Source organism: Sorex fumeus, unplaced genomic scaffold, assembly GCF_029834395.1.
Source record: "Sorex fumeus unplaced genomic scaffold, SorFum_2.1 ptg000017l, whole genome shotgun sequence".
In the NCBI taxonomy this organism is placed as follows: domain Eukaryota; kingdom Metazoa; phylum Chordata; class Mammalia; order Eulipotyphla; family Soricidae; genus Sorex; species Sorex fumeus.
In genome coordinates, this window is record NW_026606074.1 from 3319129 (window position 1) to 3340091 (window position 20963).

A 20963-nucleotide genomic window follows, 5' to 3' on the forward strand; every position below is an offset into this window, starting at 1 on the left:
CCTTATCCCTGCTCTACATGAGGAAGTACTCACCCCCGCTATATGTGAGGAGAATGCCTCACCCCCTGCTCTCTGCTAGGAGAGTGCCTCACTCTTGCTTTCTGCGAGAATACTTCACCCCTGATATACATGAGGAGAGTGCCTTATCCCTGCTCTCTGTGAGGAGAGTGCCTCACCCCTGCTCTCTGTAAGGAGAGTGCCTTACCCTTGCTCTCTGTGAGAATACCTCACCCCTGCTATACTCAAGGAGAGTGCCTCAACCCCGCTATCTGTGAGGAGAGTGTGTCACCCCTGCTTTCTGCTAGGAGAGTGCCTCACTCCTGCTCTCTGCGAGGAGAATACCTCACCCCTGCTATACATGAGAAGAGTACCTAACCCCTGCTATATATAAGGAAGTACTCACCCCCGCTGTATGTGAGGAGAATGCCTCACCCCTGCTCTCTGCTAGGAGAGTGCCTCATTCTTGCTTTCTGCAAGAATACCTCACCTCTGCTATAAAATGAGGAGAGTGCCTCACCCCTGCTATGCATGAGGGGAATGCCTCACCCTCGCCATACGCAAGAAGAGTGCCTATCCCTGCTCTCTATAAGGAGAGTGCCTCACCCTTGCTCTCTGTGAGAATACCTCACCTCTGCTATACATGAGGAGAGTGCTTCACCCCCGCTATATGTAAGGAGAGTGCCTCACCCCTGCTCTACATGAGAAGAGTGCCTCACCCCCCCCCGCTCTCTGTGAGGAGAGTGCCTCACCCCTGCTCTACATGAGAAGAGTGCCTCACCCCCCTCCCGCTCTCTGTGAGGAGAGTGCCTCACCCCTGCTCTCCGCATGGAGAGTGCCTCACCCTTCCTCTCTGCATGGAGAGTGCCTCACCCCCGCTCTCTGTGAGGAGAGTGCCTCACCCCTGCTCTCCGCATGGAGAGTGCCTCACCCTTCCTCTCTGCATGGAGAGTGCCTCACTCTGCTCTCTGTCTGGCCTTAATATTCTGGACTTTATCAACATTTGAGGGCGCAGGGCCGAGCGGAAGCGGCCGTGTGTCGGACTCCCCCAGGCCTGCTGGCTGGGCCTCCCGGGGCCCTGGGGCCTGTTTCCTGACCTCCTGTCTGGTCACTTCCCGCAGCCAAGGGCCACGGCCCGGCCCCTTCCTCTCCGCGTGCCCGGGCGCTGGCGAGGGGAGGGCCCCGGCAGGGGACACGCGGTTGGCATCCCCCCAGCGCTGTGCAATCCCTGGAGGGTGTGAGGGCCGCGGTTCCAGCTGCCTGTGGCTTCCTGCCGGCAGGGGCGAAGGGTGAAGGGTCACTCGGGGCACCTGAGCTGCTGCTTATGCCCCTTCCAGCTGATTCCTGAAGCACCGGCCCAGCCCCCTTTCCCGGAGCTTTTTGGGGGTTTGTTTTGGCTTGGGGGCCACACCTGGCGGGGTTCCTCCTGGCCGGGCAGGGACGCGACTCTGGTCTGCAGCGTGCCCAGCGAGCTCGGCCCTTGAATTCTGTCTCTTGCCCTGTTTTTCCCCCGACGTCCCCATGGTACGGACACGGCTGGTGTTGAGGAGACATGGAACTTTTGTGAGTTGAGATGTGCTGTGTGTCGTGTTGTGTTCAGAGCCCTGGACTCCAGGAGAGACTCCGCAGGGTCTCTGAAGGGGTCTAACCCCCCACGTGACTGTCAGTTTTCCCCAACTGGAGGCTGTTCGCTGAGCATGGTTTTATCCTTTTGGGTTTTTTTTTTTCCTTTTTACGCCACACCTGGGGCGATGCTCTGGGTTTTTAGTCCTGTCTCTGTGCTCGAGGTCACTCCCGACAGGGCTCAGGACACCCCAGGGTGCTGGGGCTCCAACCTGGATCGGCCGTGTGCAAACGGGAGGCATCCTGCCCTGCCGAATGGCATTTCCGGTTCTGCGTGTTTTTAAGGACTCTGCGTAGCGGCTGCCCCCACCCGCACCCCACTTACTTACCCTGGCACCTCCAAACGTGCACCACCCCTTCTCGTCCCGGGGCCTGGCCCGCTGCCTTGGAGGGGAGCCCATCCCGCCCCTTGCCTGGAGCACCCCGCCCTGGGAATTGTCGCCGAGGGCCCACAGGGGAAGGAAGGAGAAGGGACTGGGGTGGGGGGCCGCATAGAACACGCCAGCGGGCTCTGAGCCTCCTCCCTTTCGTCCGGGTAGAACTTGCCCCCCCCCACCCCACAGTGTGTGTCCCCCAAGGTCACCCCAAGGCCTCAGCCGCTTTCCCCTGCTCCTGGGGGGGTGGGAGGCAGTCTGAATTCCTTGCCCTGGTTCCCGGCGAAGGCGGCAGAAACAGCCCCGTTCCCAGGGCCGTGGGCGTAGGACCTGCTCAATGGACGCATTGTCCACGCAGCCCGGGGCTCTGGGCTCTGCCTACAGGCTGGGCAGCCCACACCTTTGAGCCCTTTCTTGTGGGTTTTCTTTCTTTGTGGCTGAGGCCATGTATCTGTTACTCCGTGTGAAGGAGGATGGGGCCCCCCAACACCCAGGGCCGCGGCTTCTCTCTGCACCCCCACCCTGAGTCTGGGCTCTCAACTCAGGCTGGTTCCGAGGAGACTGGCTCTGGGCAAGCCCTGGCCCCGCCGAGGCTCAGTTTCCCCGTGTCTGAAGCAGGAGCAGCTGCCCACGGGATGCACTTGAGCAGTGTTGGGCTGGGTGAGGTCTCGGGGGTCAGGGGTGCAGGTCATGTATGTGTGAGGCCCCGAGCACTGCTGGCCCCAGGAGGCCCCACGTCCTTGGCCGGACCTTGAGCCGTTCGGCACATTTGGTTTTGGTTTGGTGTTGGGACCCCGCTGGCTGTGCCCAGGGCTTCCTCCTGGCTGTGCGCTCAGGGGTCACCCCTGCTGGGCTTGGGGGCCCGGATACGGGGTTGGGGGTTGAGCCTGGGCCTTGGGCCCACAAAGGCTGTGTTCCAGCTGTTCTAAGCTCCTTCTCTTGGCCCCGTTGTCTTCTTTTCCCTGCAGTGCTCAGGGACAACTGGTGCTTGGGGTCACCTGGTGGTCATGCAGTACTGGGGCTGGAACCCGTACTCGACCCGCTGTGGCCCACCCGCTGTGTGGTCTCCCCATGCCCCAGGTTTGTCTGCGTCTCAGTGTTTCCTCACGGTTGCCGCGTGCCTTATTGCTGTGGTCAAGATGAAGGGTCAGGGGCTGGAGCGATAGCACAGTGGGTAGGGCGTTGACCTTGCACGCGGCCGACCCGGGTTCGATTCCCAGCATCCCATATGGTCCCCCAGGCACTGCCAGGAGGAATTCCTGAGTCCAGAGCCAGGAGTAACCCCTGAGCATTAACGGGTATGACCCAAAAACAGCAAAAAAAAAAAAAAAGATGAAGAGGACATCAGGTCATCAGAGATGAACCTGGTCAGTCTGCAGGAGAATGAATGGGTGAGTGAATGAATGAATGAGTGAATGAATGAGTGAGGGTTGTTGGGTGAGTCGGGATTGAGCATCTGGTCCATCTGTGAGTGGATGAATGAACGAATGAGCCACTGAATGAATGCGAGAGGGTCATTGGACGTGGGGTTGGAATCCTGGACCCGGTCAATCAGGGTGAAGGAATGAGCGAGTGAATGAATGAAGGGCCATCATTCATTCACTCCCGCCCTTTGCTGGCCGCAACTTCCTCACCTTAACCCAGGTCGGGGGTCTCCAGCTTCCAGTCCCCTCTGGCCTTTGGCCAGGCCCCACCTCCGGCTGTTCCCACCGGCCCCTCCCAGGGCTTCTGGGCCAAGTTTCCAGGGAAACCCGGGGGTCTGGGGGCCCCAGACAGTCCTGGGAGGTTGTGAGCACAAGGTGCCTCCCCCACGACCTATGACCCGGCCCCCAGCTGTGGCCCAGGGTGGCACAGCGAGGCAGGGCTCTGGGTTCAGGAGCTGGCTCCTCCTGCAGAGGAGGGGGTCTTGGGAGGTGCCAGGACCCCTCTGGGCCACACTCCCGGGCTCGGCCCTGCCGTGGGGGTGCTGCCCGCGCCCACCTGCCTCACTCTGTCGGCACCCAGCTGTGGGTGGGCTCAGGCCCGTCTTGGCCCTGCAAGCGTTTGTTCTCTGGCTGCTTTTGTTCCAAAGTTCCCAGTGGCTCAGCGGCCACCCCCAGCTCTGTGCCCGGGGGCGGCCCTCAGGGGCGCAATGTGGGGTAGAGCCCAGCCCCTGGGTGCAGACCCCCGAGGATACTGGAGACAGAAGCCGGAGGGGCAGTTTCCAGACCGTTCCAAGGGATGTGTGCGGGTTCCAGGAAACCAGGCAGGCCTTGGCGTTCGATCTCAAGAGCTGGGGTCTTGGTCTCAGAGCTGCCGTGTGGTCAGCTGCCCTTGGGGTCCCCCCGAGAGCGCTTGTTATGGGAACCACTGTTCTCTGTTTCTCCAGATCTGCCTCTTCCGGGCAGTTTACACTCGGAGCACGGAAGGTGTGACCCTCTCTTCTCTGTGTTGGGGGCTCCCCGCCCTTCCCACTGAGGGTCCGAGGATGTGATGCCGCTCAGGGCCAGCAGTGCTGGGGGTCCCCGGCCCACCCTGGTGCTGCTGGCAGTCTCCAGGGCCATGCCAGGCAGTGTTCAGGGGTCTGGAGGGGTGCCAGAAATTAAGCCCACCCCGGCTGCCCCCTTAGCACCCTCCTGCTTCCTTCATCGCTGTCCCTCTCCATGGTGTGGGGGGCTCGCTGCTGTGGCCATTGTGCTGGTGGCCCCCAGGCAGAACTTTGGTTTGGTTGCTCTGGCTCTCCGCCAGCGATGCTTGGGGTCTTCCCGGCAGTGCTCGGGGAACCCCGTGGCTCGGAACCCAGTCCAGGCCCCCTGTGAACCACGGTGAGACGTCTGCCTTGCTTGTGGCTGACCGGGTCCCCTCCCTGACACCCCCTGGGGTCCCTCCGTCCCTCTCACAGAGCCAGGAATGTGCATCCCTGAGCTAGGTGTGGCCCCAGAACAGAACAAACCCCCCAACCCCCTGCCCCGCCAGCCTCCTATATGCCCAGGGTCAGCCAGCCTCTCAACGGGCACATGTCTGGGAAGCCTCCGGGTGCGTGGGCGGTGCCAGGGGTCATGGGCGTGCCTCGCTCGTGCCGTGTGTCCAGCGGCCCTGCCGTGTAACCCTACCCACGCTCACCGCCCACAGCAGCTGTCAGGCCTCCATCCCTGTCCCCGGGGAACCCGGCCAGCCGGGCCCGGCCACCTGTGCGGGGCGCTCCGGGTATTTGCAAGCGTCTGCCCGCTGCTGGAGCTCTCTGGGGCAAGCTGGGGGGCGGCCTGGGGGGGTTACTGTGTCTTTATGGACAGCCGGGAAGGCACTGGCCTTGTGTACAGCCCACCCAGGCTCCAGACCCAGCACCATGTGGGGGTGCCCCCCTGGAGTGACCCCTGAGCACAGAGCTAGGAGTAAGACCTGAGCACTGCTGGGTGTGGCCCCGGAACCCAACCCACAAACAAGATGCACAGCAAGAAATTGACTGTTTTAGGGGGGCTGGGGCGATAGCACAGCGGGGAGGGTGTTTGCCTTGCACGCGGCCGACCCGGGTTCGATTCCCAGCATGCTAGAGGGTCCCCCGAGCACCGCCAGGAGGAATTCCTGAGTGCAGAGCCAGGAGTAACCCTGAGCATTGCTGGAAATAATAAAAAAAAAAAAAAAAAAAGCAAAAAATTAAAAAAAAAAAGAGATAAAGTGTTTCAACAGTTCTTTTGGGGGGAGGAAGGAGAGGGAGTGAGAAGAGTTTGGGCCATCCCTGGCTCTGTGCTCAGGGAACAGGGGATGTTGGGGGTGGAATAAGAGGCTCAGGGATTCCTCCTGACTCTGTGCTCAGGAATTACTCCCGACAGTGCTCAGGGAACCCTGTAGGATTTTGGGGATCGAACCCGGGTCAGCCACGTGCGAAGCAAGCACCTTACCAGCTGTGCTCAGGCTCCCACACTGTTTTCACTGCTTTGTTTTGGGGGGGCCACATCCAGCAGTGCTCAGGAGGGCTCTCCCTGGCATGGGGCCCTCGTGCCCTCCGCTGGGCTGTGGGCATGGGCGGGAGTGTCCGCCCCTGAGGGAGAGGGACAGCAGGCTGGCCGAGGACTCTGGAGTCCACTGAGCTGCCCAGCAAAGCAAGCCTGAGGCTGAGGACCCTGCTGGGGTGGGGGTGGTGTAGGGGGCCCCCCGTCCCCCCGTGGGCACCTGCTCATGGCCTCTGCCTTGTCTCTGCAGATCATGATCGAGTTCTGCGCCGGGGGAGCCGTGGACGCCATCATGCTGGGTGAGTCCCCTTGGCCACCAGCTGCTGCTGAGGGCACCCGGAAGTTTCCGGGCCTCCTGCTCTGGGCCCCTCTGGGAGAGGCCAGGCACCACGACTGGGCCCCTCCCACTGTTTCCAGAAGAGCCCCGTGTCCCCCAGCTGCGTCCTGCTCCCGGGGTCCTCCCAGCCCTCAGGGGTCTCCTTTGCTGACCCCAGGAGTAGGGGGTCCCCACTCCGAGGGGGAGCTCAGTGGCCCTGAGTAACCGTGGTGGCCCCTCTCCCCTGCGACCTCCTGATGAGGGGGTGGGCAAGGAGGCCAGAGGAGCCGCAGGCACTGCCCCTGGGGAGGGGGGGTGCTGTGGGAAACAGGATGGACCGGCCTTGAAAACTGAGAAGCAGATTCGCGGGACGAGCCAGAAACCCACTCCTGGCGGCTCTCGGGAGGAAACAGAACGTTGGTTTTTCCCACGGAGAGTTTCTGCACTCGTGGGAAAGAGGCTCGGCCGCAGGGGCCCACAGCACGTGGGGGCAGAGGCAGAGCTGGTGGGGAGGGGATGGAGTCACCGTGGGAGGGACGGGAGCGGCAGACAGGCACCAGAGTGACCCCAGCACTGACCCCCCCAGCACTGACCCCCGGCAGTGACCCCCCCAGCCCTTGGCCCCCAACACTGACCCCCCCAGCACTGACCCCCCTAGCACAGACCCCCAGCACTGAACCCCCAGAAGGCCCCCCCAGCACTGACCCCCCAAAACTGACCTCCCAGCACTGACCCCCCAATACTGACCCCCCAAGCACTGACCCCAGCACTGACCCCAGCACTGACCCCCCCAGCACTGACCCCAGCACTGATTCCCCGGCCCTGCCTTCTCCCTCTCCCACTGGGGATCCTGAGCACTGTGGCCCTCGGGGGCCCTGGGCCTCCTCCTGGTTCCTCCCCCCGCCCGCGTGGACGGTGCTCCCTGAGGTTGAGGCCTTGAGCCAGAGTGTCCGGAAGCACAGGCACTGGGCAGGGCGTGGCAGACTGAACTGGGGTGGGCATGGAGGGTGTGTCTGAGGAAGGGGGGCATCCCGGGCGGCAGGTTTGGAGGTGGCCAGGAGAGCTGGGCCCCAAGTTCTCCCCCAGGAGAGAGCACTGTGTGCGTGGGCACTCGGGATGTCCCCGGAGCCATGGGGCCGTGTGAGGGCGCAGACCCAACTCGCTCACTGCCCGCTGTCCACGTCACCCCAGTGGCCCAGCTCCGTGCAGGGACCCGTATCTGTGCCCCCAGCAGCCCCCAGCACCCGGACACCTGGCGGGCACCGGAGTCCCCAGCGCTGGGCTCTGAGCATCAGAGCTGCGGGCTGACCATCGCCCCTCCAACCCACAGAGCTGGACCGCGGCCTGACGGAGCCCCAGATCCAGGTGGTGTGCCGGCAGATGCTGGAGGCCCTGGCCTTCCTGCACAGCAAGAGGGTCATCCACCGCGACCTCAAGGCCGGCAACGTGCTCATGACGCTGGAGGGGGACATCAGGCTGGGTAAGGGCCGGGGACGGGCTGTGCGGCCCAGTGGGTATCGTTCTGGTCGTCGTGACTCTTGTTTCCTGGTTTGGGGGCCACCCCGGCGGGGCTCAGGGGACCCTAGGGGGTGCCGGCGGAGCAGAGTGGCCCCTGGGTGGTCTCTCTGGCCCCGATCCTATGTGATTTTTAAGGGAAACTGGCATGATTTATTTCCCCCCAAAATGCTTCACAGAATGACTGGAGGGATAGCACAGCAGGTAGGGTGGTTGCCTTGCATGTGGCCGACCCGGGTTCAAACCCCGGCATCCCATATGGTCCCCCGAGCACCGCCAGGAGGAATTCCTGAGTGCAGAGCCGGGAGGAACCCCTGTGCATCACTGGCTGTGACCCCAAAAGCAAAGAAAAAATAATGACTACACCCCAATATTTTTGAAAACATAACTGGGCCTAAACTCTGCCCAACAATTATGTGGTGACACACGGCATCTCCCCAGCTAGAAGGACGCTGCCGTATTATTTTCACGTGGTGCCAGGGGCTGACCCGAGCCCCTCGCACATCACATGTGTCCTCCTCTGCGCCACCTCTCCTGGGCTAACTCAGTGAGAGCCCAGCGGGAGAGGGACCCCCAGGAGGTCTGGGCATGCCCTGGGTCTTCCAAGCTGGGGGCTGCAAGCCCTTGATCCCCCTGGCCCCCATCTTAGCAGTCTCCAGACCTCGCTAAACCATCCCTGCCCGCCTGGCCCACAGGCTCACAGGCTCACTCCTGACACTCGGCACTTTTGTTTGTTTGGGGGGACCTCACCCAGCAGCGCTCAGGGCTCAGGGACCCCTCCTGGTGGAGCCTGGGGGATCCCAGGGGATTGAACCCAGGCTGGCCGCGTGTGAAGTACGCGTCTAATCCACTCCCCCGTTGCTCTGGCCCCGCTTGGCGGTAGTTTCCACGTATGATGGGATTTAGGAATATGGCAGAGGAAGGTCTGCATCCTGAGGCCTTCCAAGCTCACCACTCTGCATGCGTTTATAATGCCTTTTACACAAGTTTTCGTTTCTATTTTTTTTTAGTAATGTAGGAGTACTTACCTATATTCAGCCATTGATTAAGCTGATTGAATTGGGCATGAACTCCACATTACTTTTTTTTAAAATTTTTTTAATTAAAAATTTTTTTGTTATTGGGGGTTAGAGCAATAGCACAGCGGGTAGGGTGTTTGCCTTGCACGTGGCTGACCCGGGTTCGATTCCCAGCATCCCATATGGTCCCCCGAGCACCGCCAGGGGTAATTCCTGAGCGCAGAGTCATGAGTAACCCCGGTGCATGGCCGGGTGTGACCCAAAAAGCAAAAAAAAAAAATTTTTTTTGTTATTGAATCATCATGAGATACAGTTCAAAAGCTTTCACGTTCAAGAGTCAGCCATACAGTGATCGAATACCCGGCCCTCCACCAGTGCACACTCTCCACCGCCAGTGTTCCCAGTATTCCCCTCCCCCCCCCCACACACACATCCCAGCCCTCCCCCTGCCTCTGTGGCAGACAGTTTCCCCATATTCTGTCTCTCCTTTTGGGCATTGTGTTTGCTCGGATTTTCCCACCACCATTCAAGCCTGCCTGCCAGGGGCAGATGCTAGATCATTTATTGTCCCTGGCTCATCTTGAATATCATGGGCACCATCACACAATTATTTTCTGCTTCTAAGTTATTATTTGGTTCTGGGCCACGATAGCACAGCGGGTAGGGCAAACGTTTGCTTTCACGCAGCCAACATGGCCAACCGGAGTTCGATTCTTCCGCCCCTCTCGGAGAGCCCGGCAAGCTACCGAGAGTATCTCGCCCGCACGGCAGAGCCTGGCAAGCTCCCCGTGACGTATTCGAGATGCCAAACACAGTAACAACCAAGTCTCATAATGGAGACGTTACTGGGCCCGCTCGAGCAAATCAATGAACAACGGGAGGACAGTGACTCTGGGCCACAATGGTCAGTGCTCAGGGTTGATTCCTGGTTCTGTGCTCAGGGGTCCCTCCTGCTGGTGGTGCCTGGGGACCCTGCGGGCTGCCAGGGATGGAACCTGGGTTGGCCGTGTGCAAGGCCACTGCCCTCCCTAGTGCCCCCTCTCTGGCCCCTGGGCGACAGACAGTCCTTGTGGCCGTAGACGCAGCGGCAGCCAGGCGGGAGGGGAATGGCCGAGGTCCTGCTTTCCACAGTGCGGGGTCTTCCTCCACTGTCTGAGGGTCCGCGGTGCTGGGCTGGCCCCTGAGAGAACATCTGGTGCAGGCTGGAAGGGGTGGCACGGCGGCAAGACCGCGTGGGTGCTCCGTGCACCAGGGCTGGGCCATTTTAGTTTGCAGAGATGAGTTTTCTTCACTTAAGTAAATACATCTGGAGCTCTGCAGGGGACTTGTGGTACGCGTCTGTGCCAGCAAGTCTGGAGATGGAAATCTGTGAGTGTTGCCATTGACGGGAAGCCACCGTGCCGTGGCCGCCAGAACGAGAATCTGTCCACGGGGGCTTAGTTCCAGCCCTGCAGAGAGTGGGGTAAAACCCCCACGAGAGGACAGCGGGTCACTCCCGCGGGCTGGCCTGGAGGAGATGGATTCCGGCCGCGGAGGTGGGAGACGGGAGTGGACAGTGGGGTGGGGGTGAACTCAGGGCCAGGGAGGGAGACAGGAGTGGACGTTGTGAATGGGATGGACTCAGGGCCAGGGGCCAGGGAGGGGGACGATGGGAGGAGATAGACGGTGGGGAGGAGAAGCACTCAGTGGTCAAGCACAAACTTTGCCAGCGTGAGACCTGGGTTCAATCCCCAGCACAAAAAAAAAAAAAATCAAACAAAGACAAAAAAAAGCAAAACAAAACCAAAACCAAACCCAAGTCTAGCTCGTGTAGTGTTTGTTCCTCACATGGGTTCACAGTCAGTTTTTTTTTGGGTCATACCCGGCGATGCTCAGGGGTTACTCCTGGCTCTGCACTCAGGGGTTACTCCTGGCGGTGCTCAGGGGACCCTATGGGATGCTGGGAATCGAACCCGGGTTGGCCACGTGCAAGGCAAACACCCTCCCCGCTGTGCTATCGCTCCAGCCCTCACTGTCAGTGTCTGAGCCCCACTATCCTCATCTGTGGGTCTGGGCGGTGCCCTTCCCTGAGGAGTGGACGCGGTGGGCAGTGGGGATGAACGTGTGAGGCCGCACGCCTGGGCTCGCCTCAGCACACAGCTCCGGTAAATGCATGAAGTGAGCACCTTTGGAGGGATTTGTTTTGGGCCTCACCTTGCGGTGCTCGGGGCTGACTCCTGGCTCTGTGCTCGGGGCTGACTCCTGGCTCTGTGCTCGGGGCTGACTCCTGGCTCTGTGCTCGGGGCTGACTCCTGGCTCTGTGCTCAGAGCTGACTCATGGCTCTGTGCTCAGAGCTGACTCATGGCTCTGTGCTCATTGCTTGGGGAAGTCTACTGGATGCCACAAATGAGACAGGCACTGTCCCTGCTGTCCGAGGCCCTGGCCCTGAAGTGGGCACTCCCTGGGGGCCGAGTATAAGTGGTGATGCGGTACTCTGTCTTCTTTCCTTTTGTGTATGGGTGGAGGGTCACACTCGCTCCTCACAGTTTTCAGTCTGATCTTCTCCAAAAACCCCAAAGGAGGCGACCTCAGCGCCTCTCCCCATCCCTGAGCCCTCCGGCAACCCAGCCCCTCACGCCCCCGCCTCCATCCCTGAACCCCCAGAGCCAGGGTCGGGGCGGGGAGCCCAGCTCGGTCCCCATCTGGGGCCTGGCGGTGCTATGGTCCCGGGCCGGGCTGGGTCCCTACCCCCACCAGAACGGGAGGTGACGCTCTTTCGCCACATCCTGGTCGCTGCCCCCACACCCCCGGCTGTTACATAAACAGAAAAGCCACAAATGCAGAAAATTTGGCCTCGTGCATTTTGCTTTGTAAACCCGAAGAGCGGCAAGAGCGGAGGGTCCATCGTCTGGCAGCAACAGCGGTGGGGGCGCGAGGGGACAGCCTTGCAGGAGGCCAACAGGGTTGGGCCCAAAGCACCACAGGACCCCGTGAGCACAGAGCCCCGAGCACTGTGTCTCACTGAGTGGGGACAGGAAAAAAGGACCCAAAGCACCACAGGACTCCATGAGCACAGAGCCCTGAGCACTGTGTCCCACTGAGTGGGAGACAGGAAAAAAGGGTCCCTCAGTGCCCTGCACAGCCCATCCTGCAAGACCCCACAGACCCTCTCTCCCCCCACAGACCCTCACTCTCCCTCAGACCCTCACTCTCCCACAGAGCCTCACCCGGGTGGATGCTCTCTGCCCCACCCCCATCTCTCTGCTCCTACTCTGGGTGGAACGTTAACTGAGGGCAGTTGCTGTTTTCATCAGCAGACACCCCACGATGGGGACCCCCCAAAGAGAACCCATCCATGTGCAGAGAGGACCCCATGATCCTGCCCTGGTGTCTGGGCAGCGGGGAGGGGGGTGCCCAGCGGGAGGGAAGTGGTGGCTTCCCCCACCGGGGCTGGCAGAGGCTTCCTGGGCTGGGGCCATGGGCCCTCGCAGGGGTCACTGCCCTTGTGCAAGGCGGCAAGGCGGCGGTTTGGGCCTTCCTGTCCCTTCTGAGGGAAGGAGGGCAGGCAGCACTTCCCCCTTTTTCCTTTGTTTTTTTTTTTTTTTACTTTTTGGGTCACACCCGACGATGCACAGTGTGTCCTCCTGGCTCTGCACTCAGGAATCACTCCTGGCGGTGCTCAGGGGACCCCATAGGGTGCCGGGGATTGAACCCGGGTCGTCTATGTGCGAGGCAGGCAGACGCCCTCCCCGCTGTGCTGTGGCTCTGGCCTTGTCTGTGAGGATGCCAGGTCTGTCCTCTTGAGAGCTGAGTGGCCGCGTTGGAAGTTTGCTGTTTGTGGCATTGCTGCGTACCTCTGGTTACCGATGGCTGCCAGCCCCGTGGGTTTGCAATCGTTGCCTCAAAAGACTGGCCTGGCCGGAGTGACCGCTATGCGTGCAGGAGTCCCGGGGCTCAGCCTCACTGTCATCTGGGCCTTGAGCACACTTGGGGAGTGTCCCTCCCTTAGAAGATATGGAGAGAGAGAGAACAGAGAGAGACAGAGATGGAGACAGACACAGAGAGACAGAGAGAGAGACAGAGATAGAGACAGAGACACAGAGACACAGAGATAGGGACACAGAGAGACAGAGAGACAGAGATAGAGACGGAGACACAGTAATAGAGTTAGAGACAGACAGAGAGACACAGAGATAGAGTTACAGGGAGGCAGAGAGACAGAGATAGAGACAGAGACACAGAGAGACAGAGATAGAGACAGAGATACAGAGATAGAGACACAGGGAGGGAGAGACAGACACAGAGACAGAGATAGAGACAGAGAGACACACGGAGATACAGAGAGAGATGGGGACGGAGAGGTACAGGGAGCAAGACAGAGATAGACAGAGACACAGAGGGAGAGAGGCAGAGTCCCCGATAGTGCTCGTCCTGCCCTGGAAAGCCCTCAGGTCACCGTACCGTCCCTACACCCGCAAGCCAGCACCGCGTCCCCCACAGCCTGGCCCGCCCTTGGGCATTTGGGGCAGGAGCGGTGGCCTCACCCCTGCGAGCGTCCACCTGAGGTCTCTCTCTCTCTCTCTCTCTCTCTCTCTCTCTCTCTCTCTCTCTCTCTCTCTCGTAGCTGACTTCGGCGTATCTGCCAAGAATCTGAAAACGCTGCAGAAACGGGACTCCTTCATCGGGACGCCCTACTGGTGAGCAGCAGCGTCGTGCCTCGGCCCGTCCCGCCCCCCTGTGCCCTGACCGCGCCCAGCGCCTGGCCTGGCTGCCTTGGTTTCTGCACCTGTGAGCGCCTGAGGCGTCCTGGCAGCAGCTTCACAGGGTCGGGGAGAGGCTCCCCGCCAAGGAGACCCGCCCCCCCAAGGCACCGGAGAGTTTGGGGCTGCTCCCGGCAGTGCTCCGGGACCCCCCAGGCCTGAGCTCCAGCTCTCCAAGCCGCTTCCCCAGGCCAAAGGTTGCTATTTTATTCTTAAATGTTATTCTCAATTCTTGGATTGTTATTTTTTTCTTCCTCTTCAAATTTTCGGTTTGGGGGCCACACCCGCTAAGTGACCAGACCCTGGAGGGGGTGGCAGGGGCGGGACTGGGGGGACGGCTTAATCCCTGCTCTGCTGTGGAGTCCCCTGGACTTCTCTGCCCCGCTGCGTTTCCGCCTTTTTCTGTTGTATTTCTGTTCGAACTGTGCCTGGCCGCTTTCTCCCTGCCGGCTGCTTTCTGCCTTTGTACTCACACTCTCTCTCCGCACCCCTTTATTCCTCGCTCTCCTTTTCCGCTTCCCCTCCCTTTTCTCTCTCTTTCTCATAGAATCAACCCCCCACCCAAGCCCGGTCCTTCCCCAGCGCCCCCCAAAGCCCCACAGGCCACTGCTGCACTCTGGATCACTGCTGCCCTCTGGCGGCCAGCGCTGGGAACCGCGCCCAGTGGAGGCTCGCGCCGGCCCCGGGGGATCTGGAGGGGGCGGCCGGGCGGAGCCGGGTCCTCAGCGCCCCCCTGTCCCCCGGCCGGCTCAGGATGGCCCCGGAGGTGGTGCTGTGCGAGACCATGAAGGACACGCCGTACGACTACAAGGCGGACATCTGGTCGCTGGGCATCACGCTCATCGAGATGGCCCAGATCGAGCCCCCCCACCACGAGCTCAACCCCATGCGGGTCCTGCTCAAGATCGCCAAGTCGGACCCCCCGACACTGCTGACGCCGTCCAAGTGGTAGGGGGGCCAGGCGGGGGGGCCCGCGGCCGTAGGGGGCGTCCCTGCTGGGGCCCGGGCATGTCCCTCTGCTGCTCAGATGCCCGTGACCCCCCACCACCTGTTCAGCCGGGTGACACGTTTCCCACCACCAGGTCCGCGGACTTCCGGGACTTCCTGAGGATGGCGCTGGACAAGAGCCCTGAGAGCCGGCCCAGCGCCACGCAGCTGCTGGAGGTGTGGCCGCCCCTCCCCCTCAGCCCCCCTAGGAGGGAGTGCTCTGGGTGGGGCTCTGGGGTGCTCATTCCTGGGGCTGGCAGAGGCCTAGGGCGTGGGTCACTCTACAGCAGGCCATGGGGCTCCAGGGGACACCCCCCCGCGACTGCCCCCAGGGAATGGAGTCCTGGGCACAGGGCGTCAGCCTTGCCCCGACATACAGGGGCTCAGAGAACAGCTGGCCGAGGGACCCCCACCAGCCCACGTGAGAGAGCTTCCAAAATGCTCTCAGCTCAGAGGCCCCACTCAGCTCGAGACTCGGTGGCCCTCGGGGCTTCACCTAGGGCGCTAAGTGGGGAACTCCCCGGTCTAGGGGCCAGCGGCACCACGGCCAGGCCACCTGGGGGCTTAGCCAGGACCCAAGGACTGAGGGGGGTTTGCCATGGGGGGACACTCTCTGACATGGCCCCTCACACCCGCTGGCTGTGGGGAACGGGAGGGTCTCACTCAGGATGGTTTTCTGGGGACTTGAGATCCTGGGGGTGCCCGGCCTAGCCCCACTTCCTGGCCTGCTGGCCCCGGTCAGCTGACGGTCATCCCAGCGCCCCGTCTCCTCTCTAGAGGACGTGGGTGACAGATGAACAGACAGGACACTGAGTCCACTCCGCTGGGGAGCCGTCCTCGGCGAGGGCTGTCCAGCACGCGGAGAGGAATCGTGGGCTCAGCGAGTCGGGGGGCTGCTCTCTGCCGGGCGGGTGGGTCTGCCACCGGACTGCACGTGGGGGTGGGGGTCCAGGCCTCTGCTGTCACCCCCCAGGCATGCAGCTCCAGGCCCCTGCGGCCAGGACGTCCGGCTTCCAGACCATCCCACCGAGAGCAGAACAGCTGCCCCGGCCTCGTCCCAGCTGCACTCAGGAATTTCCTGGGTTGCAAAATCCTGACCGCGCCCCAGGCCCGGCACCCGCCCCCAACTCAGCAGCACGGCCGGGGCTGCTGAGACAGGGTGTGGGGTGGAGGAGACAGTGAGCGAGGACCCACCTGTGTGAAGGGGAGACAGTGCTTGGGCACCCTCTGATGCTCTTGGGCCAGTGCTCTGAGGCTCGGTGCAGATTTCTGAAGCCAGTCTGGGAAGGCAGCTGCCCTGGCCGGGGACCTCGGTGCACCCGGGGACAGGTTCCCTCTGACATCCTTGGGGTGTCTGAACGGGCTGAGCCGCAGCCCAGGCAGCAAGTTCGAGTTCCTGCTGGAGACAGGACAGTGGCCTGAGGCACTGGCCTTGCACGTGCTGATGCAGGTCCCATTTCTGGCAGCCCACAGGGGTCCCTGCTGGGAGTGACCTCTGAGAGCAGAGTCAGGATGTGGCCCCCAAACTAACTCCCTGCTGGGCTCCGGCCAGCCCGGGGTATTCTCTGCCAGAGAAGAGTCCTCCGCCATCCGGCCCCCCTGTCAGCACCCCCGGGAGGCCCCCCCTGACCCCCTACTGTCCGGGCCCCAAACACCCCTGGGAGAACCCTCACTGTCTGGGCTTCAAGCACCCCTGGGAGACCCCTGACCCCCCTGTCCGGCCCTCAGCACCCCTGGGAGACCCCTGATCCCCTGGGAGACCTCTGACCCCCCACTGTCTGGGCCCCAGCATCCCTGGGAGACTTCTGACCCCCTGTCTGGTCCCCAGAACCCCTGGGAGACCCCGGACCCCCCAGTGTCCGGCCCCCAGCACCCCTGGGAGACCCCTGACCCCCCTGTTCGGCCCTCAGCACCCCTGACCCCCCGTCTAGCCCCCAGCACCCCTGGGAGACCCTTGACCCCCCACTGTCTGGCCCCCAGCACCCCTGGGAGACCTCTGACTCCCCCACTGTCCGGCCCCCAGCACCCCTGGGAGACCCCTGACTCCCCTGTCTGACCCCCAGCACCCCTGGGAGACCCCTGACCCCCTGTCTGGCCCTCAGCACCCCTGGGAGACCCCTGACCCCCCATTGTCTGGCCCTCAGCACCCCTGGGAGACCCCTGACCCCCTGTCTGGCCCTCAGCACCCCTGGGAGACCCTGACCCCCCATTGTCTGGCCCCCAGCACCCCTGGGAGACCCCTGACCCCTCTGTCTGGCCCCCAGCATCCCTTTGTCCGTGGTGTGAGCAGCAACAAGGCCTTGCGGGAGCTGGTGGCGGAGGCCAAGGCTGAGGTGATGGAGGAGATCGAGCACGGCCAGGACGAGGTGGAGGACGAGGACACTGCGGACCCCGCAGACGCCGCCCCTGTGAATGTACGCTGAAGGCTTTGGGTGCAGGCGCCCCTCAGACCACAGACCCCTGCCGAGCAGGGCAGGGCGTGTGGGGACTTTTCCCCGCGTCTTCTCCCTGGCGGTGCTTAGGGGCGGCTCCTGGCGGGGTCGGGGACCCTGTGCTTTTGTTTGGCCTTTTATGGGAACGTTGTTGTGTGTGGCATGGCCACGTTGCAGCAAGTGTGTGAGGGTCAGAGCCCCCGGGGGTCCTCAGTCCTTTAAACAGGCCCTGGAGCTGTTTCCGGGTGGGCATTGGGGAGTGGCAGAGACGGGCAATGATTTTCTCACCTCCCTTGTGCGTCTTTTTTTCTTTTTCTTTTAATTTTGCTTTTTGGGTCACACCCAGCGATGCTCAGGGTTTACTCCTGGCTCTGTGCTCAGGAATTACTCCTGGCAGTGCTCGGGCCGGCTTCGTGCAAGGCAGATACCTTACCCGCTGTGCTATTGCTCCAGCCCCACTGTGTGCATGTGTGCATCTCTGACTGGTGCCAGGGCCACAGCTGGGGGGGGATGGGGTCGTGCCGAGGGGCGGGTCTTAAAGATCTCCCAACCCCGTACCTCCCCCCCACACAGCCTCCAGGGACCCATGCACGCAACCCCTCCGACACCAGCGAGCTGAGCCTCAAGGAGTCGCCGCCCAGCCAGCCCCAAAGCAGCGTCAACGGGCCCAGCGTCAACGGGCCCGCAGATGGAGTGCCGTCAGCCGTCGACAAGCACGACAATGGCCCCGTGGCACCTGCACCCCTGCGGAAAGCCCGGCCCGTGTCTGTGGGTGCCCGGATCCAGGACTCAGAGGAGCCGAAAGCCGGCCCGGTGGGTGCCACGCCCCAGCGCCCGGCCCAGAGCCGGCCGAGCAGCAGTGCCCTGGAGGGCCTGACCCTCCCCTCGCAGCCCCCCGACGCGTCCAGGAGGGACTCGGCCTGCAGCACCGTGTCCACCTCCGAGAGCACCGAGGGCGGCAGCTCCTCGCTCTCGGCTGACCTGGCCATCAACAAGGAGACGGGGTCCCTGTCCCTCAAGGTGATGCCCTGCCCTCTGCGGGGGGCTGTGTCCTGGGGCGTGGGGGCAGGAGGATGACGGCTCCTTCTGGGGGTTCGTGGCAGCCTTGGCTCAGTGCCCTTCCTGTACAGCTCAGAGAGGTGGGCACAGGCCCCCCTAAAACACCCCCACCCACGTGCATGGGGGCTGCTTATTTTCACGGATGGGAGTTAGGGGCGCGTTCCTGGGGAGGAAGAGCTTTGGGAGCCAGAGGCGTTCCCGGGCGAAGGGGGTGCTCAGTGTCCACAGCCCGCTGTGACCTCGGAACCCCCGGGAGCCCCCACCATCGGGGTGCAGAGACGGGGGTGAGGGGCGGCGGGAGGGGCTGAGCTCTGCCCCCCCCACCCCCCAGGACTCCAGGCAGAACAAAAAGACCCTTAAAAGGACCCGTAGGTTCGTGGTGGACGGCGTGGAGGTGAGCGTGACCACGTCCAAGATCATCAGCGAGGACGAGAAGAAGGACGAGGACATGCGCTTTCTCAGGCAGGCGCCCGGCTGCCCCTGCCCACAAGCAGGACACAGGGAGATGGGGGGGGGGGGGAGCTGGCTTGGGCAGCGGTGCTGGCTTGCGTGCTGCTGACCCCGACCAGCCTGAGTGCCACACAGGGTCCCCCTGAGCACCGCCGGGTGTGACCCCCAAGCCCAAGGGAACTTACATGACCCCCAGCTCAGTGCTGTACACGCCCACCCACTCACCTGTCGTCCAGCTGCTGAGTGGGGGGTGGCCACACGCTTGTCCGCACACCTGTCCACCTGCCTAGAGTGGGGAATGTGCATCCACCCCTCCCTCCCTCTGCCCACTCACCCCTCCATCCATCCATCCACCCACCCATCCTTCCATCCCTTCCTCCACTCGCACCCCCCTCCTTCCTCTCCCAACCCCCGCTGCCCAGAGGGGCAGTGTTCACCGCTGCCTCCTGTCTGTCCATCTCACCGGCCCACCCATCTCTGTCCGTCCGGCTTGTCCTGTCGTCTCCCTCATCTTGGGGTGGGGGGTTTACCTCCCCAGCAGGACTCGGGGCCGGGGACCACTCCCATGAACCCTTGGTGTGCCCTGGCCGCCCTGGGGCGGGCGGCTTGAGGGAGGGAAGCCGGGCCTGCGAGCGAGGCCGGACCTGGCCCTGGGGGGCCCCCGCCGGTTCGGGGCGCCCGCAGACGCCCTCCCTCCCCTCCCCCAGGCGCCAGGAGCTGCGGGAGCTGCGGCTGCTGCAGAAGGAGGAGCACCGCAACCAGGCGCAGCTGAGCAGCCGGCACGAGCTGCAGCTGGAGCAGATGCAGAAGCGCTTCGAGCAGGAGATGAGCGTGCGTGCGGGCGGGGGCCGGGGGTCCCGCGGGGCCAGGGGGCTCCAGCGCACGGAGGCTGAGTGCCCGTGGCCGCCGCCGCCGCCCTGTGCTCGCAGGCCAAGAAGAAGTTCTTCGACACGGAGCTGGAGAACCTGGAGCGGCAGCAGAAGCAGCAGGTGGAGCGGATGGAGCAGGACCACGCGGTGCGCCGGCGGGACGAGGCCAAGCGCCTGCGGCAGAAGCAGGAGGCCGACTACGCGCGCTTCCAGGACGAGCTCCGGCTGCGGAAGAAGGAGGTGGGCGCGCGCCGCGGGGGCGCTTCCCCACCGCGTGCGCGCCGGGCTCGTGTGCGCGCGCGTGTGGTGCGGGCCTAGGGTTGCGCGCGCCCACGCTTGTGTGCACGTGCGTGTGCTTGTGTGCGCCCACGCTTGTGTGCACGTGCGTGTGCTTGTGTGCGCCCACGCTTGTGTGCACGTGCGTGTGCTCGTGTGCATATGCGTGTGCTCGTGTGCACATGTGTGCTTGTGTGCGCCCATGCTTGTGTGCCCGTGCGTGTGTGCGCATGCGTGTGCTTGTGTGCACACTCATGCTTGTATGCACGTGTGCTTGTGTGCGTCCATGCTTGTGTGCACATGTGTGTGCTTGTGTGCACATGCATGCCTCTATGCACGTGTACTTGCATCACGTTTGTGTGCACATGCGTGTGCTTTTGTGCGCATGTGTGTGTGCACATGCGTGTTTGTGTGCGCATGCATGCTTGTATGCACGTGTGCTTGCGTGCACGTTTGTGTGTGCATGTGTGCTTGTGTGCGCATGTGTGTGGTGTGCGCCTATGGTTGTGTGCGCCCATGCTTGTGTGCACATGCATGCTTGCTTGCACGTTTGTGTGCGCCCATGCGTGTGTGCTCACGCGTGTGCTTGTGTGCACATGTATGCTTGTATGCATGTGTGTGCTTACATGCACGTTTGTGTGCACACGCGTGTGCTCATGTGCATATATGTGCTTGTGTGCGCCCATGCTTGTGTGCATGTGTGTGCTTGTGTGCACATGTATGCTTGCATGCACGTGTGCTTGCATGCACGTTTGTGTGCACATGCGTGTGCTTGTGTGCACATGTGCGCTTGTATGCACGTGTGTGCTTGTGTGCGCATGCATGTGCTTGTATGTGCATGTGTGCACATGCGTGTGTGCATCCTGGCTTGTGTGCGTGCATGTGCGTGTCCATCGTGGTTCACCTCTCCGACCTCCCCTCCTTGCATTTCAGCCCCTTCAACGTCCCCCTCTGTCAGGCCGTGTGCGCCCACCCTGGCCCCTCCCCCCAGCATGGAATTCCTCCCGGTGCTCCCCCTGCCTCTGAGGGGAGGGCCTATCTGCGGGAGCTGGTGGAGGGACTGGGGGGCCCCCGTGTGGTGGTGGCGATGGCACCCGACTCCTGCCTGGGCTCTTGGGGGCTTTCTGGGGGCAAGCACAGAGCCCCGAGGGACCCAAAGGGGCAGTTCTTGGAGGACAGGGTGGACTCCACGCAGGACAGGCAGAGGCTTGGGCATCCAGGGCCCTGAATGACCCCTGGCCTCCCCACCGCTCTGGTGCAGGTGAAGAATGAGGTGGAGAAGCTGCCCCGGCAGCAGCGGAAGGAGAACCTGAAGCTGAAGATGGAGGAGCACGCGCAGAAAAAGCAGCAGCTTGTAAGTCCCCGCCCGTTCATGGC

The 20963-nt window shown here is 62.6% G+C and overlaps 1 protein-coding gene across 1 annotated transcript in view; it reads left to right on the plus strand.

The window, feature by feature from the left end:
- The window catches only part of STK10 (serine/threonine kinase 10), a 54701-nt gene that overhangs the window by 27902 nt on the left and 5836 nt on the right, over positions 1 to 20963 (plus strand). The window contains exons 3-13 of the mRNA XM_056112309.1: positions 6174 to 6222; positions 7570 to 7719; positions 13378 to 13450; positions 14267 to 14461; positions 14596 to 14677; positions 16765 to 16914; positions 17506 to 17952; positions 18323 to 18453; positions 19149 to 19272; positions 19371 to 19550; positions 20848 to 20940. Coding sequence (XP_055968284.1) covers positions 6174 to 6222; positions 7570 to 7719; positions 13378 to 13450; positions 14267 to 14461; positions 14596 to 14677; positions 16765 to 16914; positions 17506 to 17952; positions 18323 to 18453; positions 19149 to 19272; positions 19371 to 19550; positions 20848 to 20940 — 1674 coding nt within the window. The remainder of the gene's footprint in view (positions 1 to 6173; positions 6223 to 7569; positions 7720 to 13377; positions 13451 to 14266; positions 14462 to 14595; positions 14678 to 16764; positions 16915 to 17505; positions 17953 to 18322; positions 18454 to 19148; positions 19273 to 19370; positions 19551 to 20847; positions 20941 to 20963) is intronic.